General features: G+C 51.0%; 1 protein-coding gene across 1 annotated transcript; it reads left to right on the forward strand.

Annotated features, from left to right (window-relative positions):
- The first annotated feature begins 691 nt into the window (after positions 1–691).
- Positions 692–7,883, forward strand: ARCN1 (archain 1). The gene is made up of 9 exons (XM_018078681.2): positions 692–979; positions 1,602–1,781; positions 2,040–2,245; positions 2,653–2,814; positions 3,437–3,602; positions 4,829–4,976; positions 5,284–5,392; positions 5,532–5,736; positions 6,288–7,883. Exons 1-9 carry the CDS (start codon positions 782–784, stop codon positions 6,375–6,377), a joined length of 1,464 nt encoding a protein of 487 aa, XP_017934170.1. The 5' UTR covers positions 692–781; the 3' UTR covers positions 6,378–7,883.

Genomic DNA, 7,883 nt, shown 5'->3' on the forward strand with positions numbered 1-7,883 from the left:
GGGGCTGCTCCGGCTCCTTTTCCCCGTGGCRGCGGTGTGGGAATCAGCACAGACCCCCCGCGCACGGCTCCGCCTGCGGCAGGGACCAGTGATGCCGTGTTGGAGGGTTTCGGGTACTTTCTGTCCGTTTGGGGATTTAAAAGCTCTGAAGTGCAAAACAGCGTTATTCTGACAAAGGTAATTAAGAAACTGATCTGTGAGAGGGAAATGTCGGGAGGAAGTCTGGGCAGATAGAGAGAAGGAAGACAAAGTGCAGCTGGCGAGTGATAACGCTTGCGAGCTGCCCGGGAGGCACCTGAGGCCTGTGGTGATAACCAGGGCTGCATCAGCCTGGCTGTGCTGTGCGTGTGGCACTGGGAGAGATGTCACATTTCACAGCGTTCCTGTGTGTAGTAAGCTGGGGCAGCCTGATGGAAAAGTCCATCTCCTGGAGCCTCCCCTGACGCTCCTGCGGGTTGTTACACCTGTGTGTGTGTGGAATCAGGAACGGGTTCATTTGCCTGACAGAAGCAGGGAGAGCTCTGAGGTTAATGTAGGGACAGAACATGGAATGGGGAGAGAGAGAGAGAGAAAAACAGAGGTGTCTCTGCTCTTGGCATAATTCAGTTCCCGGTCACAGAAAAAGACATAAAATCACATTCTGAGTGCATGCAGGTAAGGTGTGGTGGGAAGTGATCCTTTCTGTGGGCCAGGCTCACCCGCTCCGCTCGCCCAGGTGCTGTTGGCAGCCGCCGTATGCACGAAGGCGGGGAAGGCCATCGTGTCCCGGCAGTTCGTGGAGATGACCCGCACCCGCATCGAGGGGCTGCTGGCGGCGTTCCCAAAGCTGATGAACACGGGCAAGCAGCACACGTTCGTGGAGACAGAGAGCGTGCGGTACGTCTACCAGCCCATGGAGAAGCTCTACATGGTGCTGATCACGACCAAGAACAGCAACATCCTGGAAGACCTGGAAACACTCCGGCTGTTCTCTAGAGTGGTAAGGATCTGTCACTCGGTGATGTGGCTGTAGCCTGGAACAGCGCCGTTGTGGGGCACCTGTTTCTGAGCTTGTGCTGGAGCACTGCCTGCCTCTACCTGGCAGCGTGGTGTTACAGAGCTTCCCTTCCTGACTAGGAAGAAAGCTCTGAAGTTTTGTTGGTAGTTTTGAACTTACCATAAGAAATCCTCAGTTGTAGTTCAGTTGATGAGACCAAAGTGCTGATCGTAATTTAGCATAAATTAGCCTAAGGCTCATATTACTTCAAAAAGTAACATGATGTTACAAGTGCAGGTTGCTTTGCAGGGATCCTGAAGAAGCAAATTCGTGTCTTCATACAATCAAACTATTTTCAGGAAATCTGCTGGCCCTAGCATGCAGTTGGGCTCCTCTGAGTTAGTGTTACAAGGAAGCTGAGAGGTTCTATAAGGATTTTAGTGTGGAAAAACTAATAATGGCAAAACTTCATCTTGTTTATCAACAGCTTAATGGTACCTGCAGCAGCGGAAGAGTGCACTGGGGTTGGGAGGGTCAGCACAGCTGTGACCTCTGGGATGGTAGAAGGAAAGTGTTTACACAGTAGTCTCTGTGGGTACTCCTTTAAAATGTGTTCTCCTACTAGATCCCTGAATACTGTCGAGCTCTGGAGGAGAATGAGATCTCTGAACACTGCTTTGACCTGATCTTTGCATTTGATGAAATCGTCGCCCTGGGCTACCGCGAGAACGTAAATCTGGCACAAATTCGGACCTTCACTGAGATGGACTCGCATGAGGAAAAGGTGTTCCGGGCAGTCCGAGAGGTGAGCACGGACACCTGCGAGCTTGGCACAAGGTGCCATGTCTGGGAAATGCTGCTTTTGCTATACAGAGGTGTTCTTCCACTTTGGTAGGGCCATGCAGTTATTTAGCTTTTCTGTAAACTTGTATTCTGTATCTGTCTAAACCTGTATCTTGTTTTGTTTTTGTTGGCAAGGGGTTTGTGGGCAACTGCATTTAGTTCCTGTGCAGGCTGAAGTTGAGGTTGCAAAGCTCCATCAGTCTCCTGTCTCTTCTTTCAGACGCAGGAACGCGAAGCAAAAGCTGAGATGCGTCGTAAAGCGAAGGAGCTGCAGCAGGCCAGGAGGGATGCGGAGAGACACGGCAAGAAGGCACCCGGGTTTGGGGGCTTCGGCAGCTCGGCCGTGTCTGGGGGCACGACGGCAGCAATGATCACAGAGACCATCATTGAGACCGAGAAGCCCAAAGTGGCACCAGCACCAGCCAGGTAGGGGGACAGCAGGTGGCAAATGTTCTCTGGAGCCAGCGGTGGCTCAAACTATGTGCCCAAAGAGAAGTTCTAACGTAGGTTCCTCATCTGTGTAACTATTGAGGAGCATTTGTGCCATATACCATAGTAACACCCTTTGTAGTCTCCCTGGAATCTTGGATGAGCAATGAGCTTCCCATTTTGTGTGAGAAAAAGAGGTCCCAACTCCTGGTAATACACAGAACAGAATCCAGATCTAAATTATAGCTTAGCACCTGACACGTAAGACAATAGTGCTGTGCGTGTTGTCTCCAATAAAGGGTGCCAAAGTGAATGGTGTGGTGTTGGGATAGTCAAGTTATAGTACTTAAAGATAACCAGGAAGGAGGAACCTGTTGCAGTGAGCTGACTTGACCTCTGTTTAGACCTTCAGGTCCCAGTAAAGCCTTGAAGCTCGGCGCTAAGGGGAAGGAGGTGGACAACTTTGTGGACAAGCTGAAATCAGAAGGAGAAAATATCATGACTTCCGTAGGCAAGCGCTCTGTGGAAGCAGCCAAAGTTCTCACTCCTCCTGTTAACATGGAGAGGTGAGTGCTGCCCTTGCTTTGGAAGTGGTCTCCTCACAGCTCTCCCTGTGTGTGGCCCTGGGAGAGAGCCTTCCTGTTCCTTTTAGGCTTTTTCCTGTGCTCCCTTACCTTGTAACTATAACAGTTGGTGGGCAAAATCTGGGAAAGTATGGCAGCAAGAAAGTAAATAGCTAGTTTGGTTAGGCATCTTCCTAACTAAAATGGGATGTCCATCCATTGCTGAGCTGAGGTTGGGAATTTTCTGTGCCTTTTGCCTTCAAATAGCCGCTGTTTTCCCTGTTTCCCTGCCTCATTGCCACTCAGGATGGAGGCATTCACGCTTCATTTTACATGCAGCAGTTCAGAACCTTTTAGTGCCTGGAGTGCTGTGGCCTGGCAGAGGGGATTTGAGTGACCACCATGTCGAGATGCTGCATCAGTGCCGTTTAACTGGGGTCCCATCCCTTGCAGACCCGTATCCCTGGATTCACCTGCCGGAGCAGCATTAGCCCCCATGGTGCTGGCCATGCTGTTCTGTTCAGGAGCTCTTGCTCAGTACGCACAGCCTGTCCTTCCTGAGCACTGATCTCTCTGCTGCCTGGGAGATGAGTGTAGGACTTGAGCTTTTTCTCTGTCTGTCTAGTGTGCACATGAAAATAGAGGAGAAAATCTCCTTGACTTGCGGCCGCGACGGAGGGTTGCAGAACATGGAGCTGCATGGCATGATCATGCTGCACATCTCTGATGAAAAGTTTGCACGGATTCGCCTGCATGTAGAAAACGAAGACAAGAGGGGAGTGCAGCTGCAGGTAAAGCCTATCTGGAATCCTCTGCTGTTGAACGTGCTTTTGTTGTTTTCCAGGGGAAAAAAAAATTGGAAATATTTGAGCATGTTACTGTCCTGTGTTCTCATCCAAGCTTTCTCAGCAAATGCATTGGAAATGGGAGTACTCAGTGCAGGGCCAGTCATGCTCAAAGGATTGAAGTTCACTAGAGAAATGCAGTCTCGGTGCTCGCCATCCTGTCGTTGGAGCCTTATCTGCCCAGCAGTGCACATTGGCATGCTGGGTGACCTCACTTGGACTTTGCAGCAGCCTAGTGTGTTGCTTGGTGCCTGTTTGTGTGATGTCAGTTGCAGCTGTGGACTGGGAGTAGGTGAACAAACTTCTGTGCCAATGGGGAATGAATTTATTCTCTCTGGAGCCATTTCTTCCTGAGGTTGCTTGTCCTGTCACTGCTGTACCTGGGATGATTCCTGGAGCACTTGATCACAGTCAATAGTAGCAGCTCAGAAGGTTCTTGGGAGATTTGTCCTTCCCTTTTTCTGTATGACCATATTGATCCCTGGAGGTGGTGTTGCTTTGACACACTCTGGCTCACCCCTTGCCAGGGGCTTGTCCCTACATCACTGACTGCAAATCCACTTCCAGCACATCCCATGAGCGAGTGTCTAACAGTGCTTTGAGTGGAAGATGAGGCCAAACCCTGTGCTGACTCCTGTTTTTCTAGTGGAACTTAACAGTGATTTGCAGAAAGCCTCTGCTTCCAAAAAGCTGCTCGTGCTCACAGTTGGGAAGCGTGTGTTTAAATGGAGTTTGGCTCCTGACACATACGTGCGTTAAGGTTGCTGAGGGAGGTCATAGTAGTGTGGTTTCATACTGTTTTTCCCAGCAGCACTAGGTTGATTTTTCTTCAAGAGAAATGTGTGCTGTGGACCTTCAGTATGTTCTTTAGGATTTGAGGAGTTAAGTTGTTTTGTAAGTACCAGTCCAGGGCATGTATTGCTAGAGTCTCTGGTGCAGTGACACGTAAGAATGGCAGTGGTGTGGATCCTTCTTGTCAGATCAGCCTTTCCTGGAAGGAATCCCAAGTTGATAAGCAGGTGTGCTCCAGATGGACTTCTGAGCCAGGAGCAAGCCTGATGTGTGTTTTGTCAAGAAAAACACTCTGTGTAGGCCTGTCCTGGTAGAACCTGCATTACCTACAGTTCTGTCCTTGGGCCTACCTACAGCCTGGACATGTGTTCTTCTTTCAGACTCACCCAAATGTGGACAAAAAGCTCTTCACTACAGAGTCACAGATTGGTTTGAAGAACCCAGAGAAGTCATTCCCTATTAACAGCGACGTGGGCGTGCTGAAGTGGAGGTTGCAGACCACGGAAGAGTCTTTCATTCCATTGACGAGTGAGTGCGAGTCTGGGAGCTCGGGTGGAAGAGGCTGATGTTTGTCTGTGGGCTGCTTGTTTGTATCCACCTTGCGGCAGCTGGGCTGCCTGGAGCATGGCACAGTGTGAGACATTGGAGATCCTGTATGTATCCAGTGGATAGTGCCTGCCCTCAGCAGTGTGCATTTTTTGTAATGCTCTCAAAGAAAACAGAGCTTTTCTTAAAGTCAGAATTTCTAGGGGATGACTTGGCTGGGCATTTCGAAGTGAAAGCCTACTTCATGTGGAAGGCCTGTGTGGTTCACACACTGTCTCTGTACCCACAGTTAACTGCTGGCCCTCAGAGAGCGGGAACAGTTGTGATGTCAACATTGAATATGAGTTGCAAGAGGAGAGCCTAGAGCTGAATGATGTGATCATCACCATCCCCTTGCCGTAAGTAACATTCCTTGTCCGAGCAGCACTAACAAGTCCACCTCCTTCTCCTCCCTGGTTTGTGGATCTGGTCAAGCTGACAGGCACTTTCTTAGCTCCATGCAGGGAAGTTATTTTCACTTCTCGTTGCCTGCTCTAGGTCTGGTGTCGGCACCCCAGTGATTGGGGAGATTGATGGCGAGTATCGCCACGACAGCCGGAGAAACCTCCTCGAGTGGTGCCTGCCAGTGATAGATGCCAAAAACAAGAGTGGCAGCCTGGAGTTCAGCATAGCAGGGCAGCCAAACGACTTCTTCCCGGTGCAAGTCGCCTTCGTTTCCAAAAAGAACTATTGCAACATACAGGTATGGTCACTGCCGGTGCTCCACAGGTGTGATGTCACTCTTGCCTCAGTCCCTGTCTGACTGACACTGGCCATGCTGCAGCGAGGCATTGCTGTCCCACTGGCCATGGCTGAGGGGTTGACATTTACTTGCTACTGAGATAACTGGATTTGGGAGTGCCAGCAGACAGCACTGGCAGCTGACACCTCCCAGAGCTTGCCTGCAGTTTCAGTTGTGCCTTCATGCCTCTGAGGAATCATTAATTCCCCTCAGAGTTCATTAGAGAATCCATCAGCCTTGGAGCCAAAACACTGCTCAGCATATGACTGTCTGCCCCCACTGAAGTGTAGCCAGCAGCTGCCGTTTCACTCCTCAGTGGAGACACAGTTACCACAGAAGATCACTCTTTCAGGTTTCCTGGGAACAAAGATCTTTGTTTCAGGGCTGAGTTGTGGTTCAAAGGTGCCGGGTCAGTTCTCCCCTCATGACCATTCCAGCTTTGGGAAACACAGCATCACTGTGGTGGGGAGCGGGGTTCGATGCTGAGCTAACACTGCCTGTTGTCTCCACAGGTTACCAAAGTGACCCAGGTAGACGGGAACAGCCCTGTAAGGTTTTCCACTGAAACCACCTTCCTGGTGGACAAGTACGAAATCCTGTAATGCTAGACGTGGGGAAGTGCAAAGGAAGAAATTTTTTAAATTAAAACAAAAAAAAGAGACCGACGTTTATTCTGAATGTTGGGAACGCCGCAGCCCCCTCTGCTAGGACATGTGGCTCCGTCTGCCATCTGCAGCGTTCCTGGGTCACAGACATTTTTGGAAGAGAATTGACGTGCTCGTGGGGGGAAAGGCCACAAATTTCTTTGGCAGATTTTTACCGGCCGGCAGAAAAGCAAGATCTCCGCAGAGAGCCTGACTTTGATGTGTTCCCTCCTCCCCTGGCGACGCCCGGAGCTCAGCCCCAGAGCCGACCAGACATCGTTCCCTACCCTCCCAAAGCGTCACATGCTGTTCCGTTGTTGGTGCTTACATTTTGATTTCTCCTCGTCCTCCAGCTCTCGTTTCCACTGAGGAAAGCAGGCACTGAGAGAACGTGTGTGGGGCCGCCTGCTGCTCCGGACCCTTCCATCTGGTGGAAGCTGAGCAAGTTGCCCTTGGCCTCAGAGGTGGGGGGATCGTAGCAGGGGCACAGGGTGGGTAAGAGGGACCAGGGGCTTTGGTCCTTTTGCCCCACAAGGTTACTGCCATTCCTTGAGCCCTGCTGTGCTGCGATGGCTCAGCTCCAGGTGCTCTGGCTCCTGCTGCAGGGGGAGAGCTTCTATAGGGGACTGTGTCCTCGCTGTCTGCCACAGCTGCTCTTGGGCCAGGCTTTGGAGGAGGTTTAGTTAGGTTAGAACCAGCTGCATGTCCTTTGCAAGGCCCTTTTGGTATCTGGGGAGGCAGAAGGCTTTTTCTGCCTGGGTGAAAGGAGCTGAACCCGGGTAACTGCCTGCTGGTCAGAACATGTCCCAAACCAGTGTTTGTTCAGCGCTGGCAGGGGGGGAGAAGGAAATGCTGTTTTCCAGGAAACATGGGGGCTGATCTGAGCTGTTCCTCTCCCCACTGCCTCACCAGCATTATTTGCCTCATCTCACAGACCTGTGCTCCCCTCACAACTCATCTCACCTGTGTGGCTGGGGCCTGTCACAAGTGTCACCTGCCCCCAGGCACACCTCACCTCTGGCCGGAGGGCCTGAGTGTGGAAGGCAAAGGCCCTAGAAGTGCATGTACTGTGCTCTGTGAGAGACAGCCAGCCTGTCATGGGCCCCTGGGGTCCTCTGCCAAAGAAGTCCGTGGTCTCTCCTCTGCTGGCAGCACTTGAGAGAGAAATCAACCCTGGTCCTGTCCTGGGAGGGCAAACTCTCCTCCCTAGCAAAGTAGGCAATGAATCCCAGTAACCTGGTCCTGTTCCAGAGCTGCTTGTCTGTATGATTTTTAAAATGGAGTCGAGGCTAGTTCAAGCATCCGAGGAGCTTTTTTTTTCTTACATTCGTTGGAGGGTGATATTTAAACCGAGCTGAGATCTCCCCTTTTTGTAACCCCATATGATCCTGGCCTAGGGAATAGAGCACATTCCAGTGTACACAGAGAATACTGAGTCTAATCAAATAAAGTACTGTCAAAGGA

This window comes from Manacus vitellinus, unplaced genomic scaffold (assembly GCF_001715985.3).
Source record: "Manacus vitellinus isolate BGI_N305 unplaced genomic scaffold, ASM171598v3 scaffold_41_pilon, whole genome shotgun sequence".
NCBI classification, from domain to species: domain Eukaryota; kingdom Metazoa; phylum Chordata; class Aves; order Passeriformes; family Pipridae; genus Manacus; species Manacus vitellinus.

Coding starts and splice junctions, on each gene's coding strand:
- ARCN1 (XM_018078681.2), top strand. CDS start 782: ATGACCCGCACCCGCATCGAGGGGCTGCTGGCGGCGTTCCCAAAGCTG. Junction 4,977..5,283: donor GTCTTTCATTCCATTGACGA/GTGAGTGCGAGT, acceptor CTGTACCCACAG/TTAACTGCTGGCCCTCAGAG. Junction 5,737..6,287: donor AGAACTATTGCAACATACAG/GTATGGTCACTG, acceptor TTGTCTCCACAG/GTTACCAAAGTGACCCAGGT.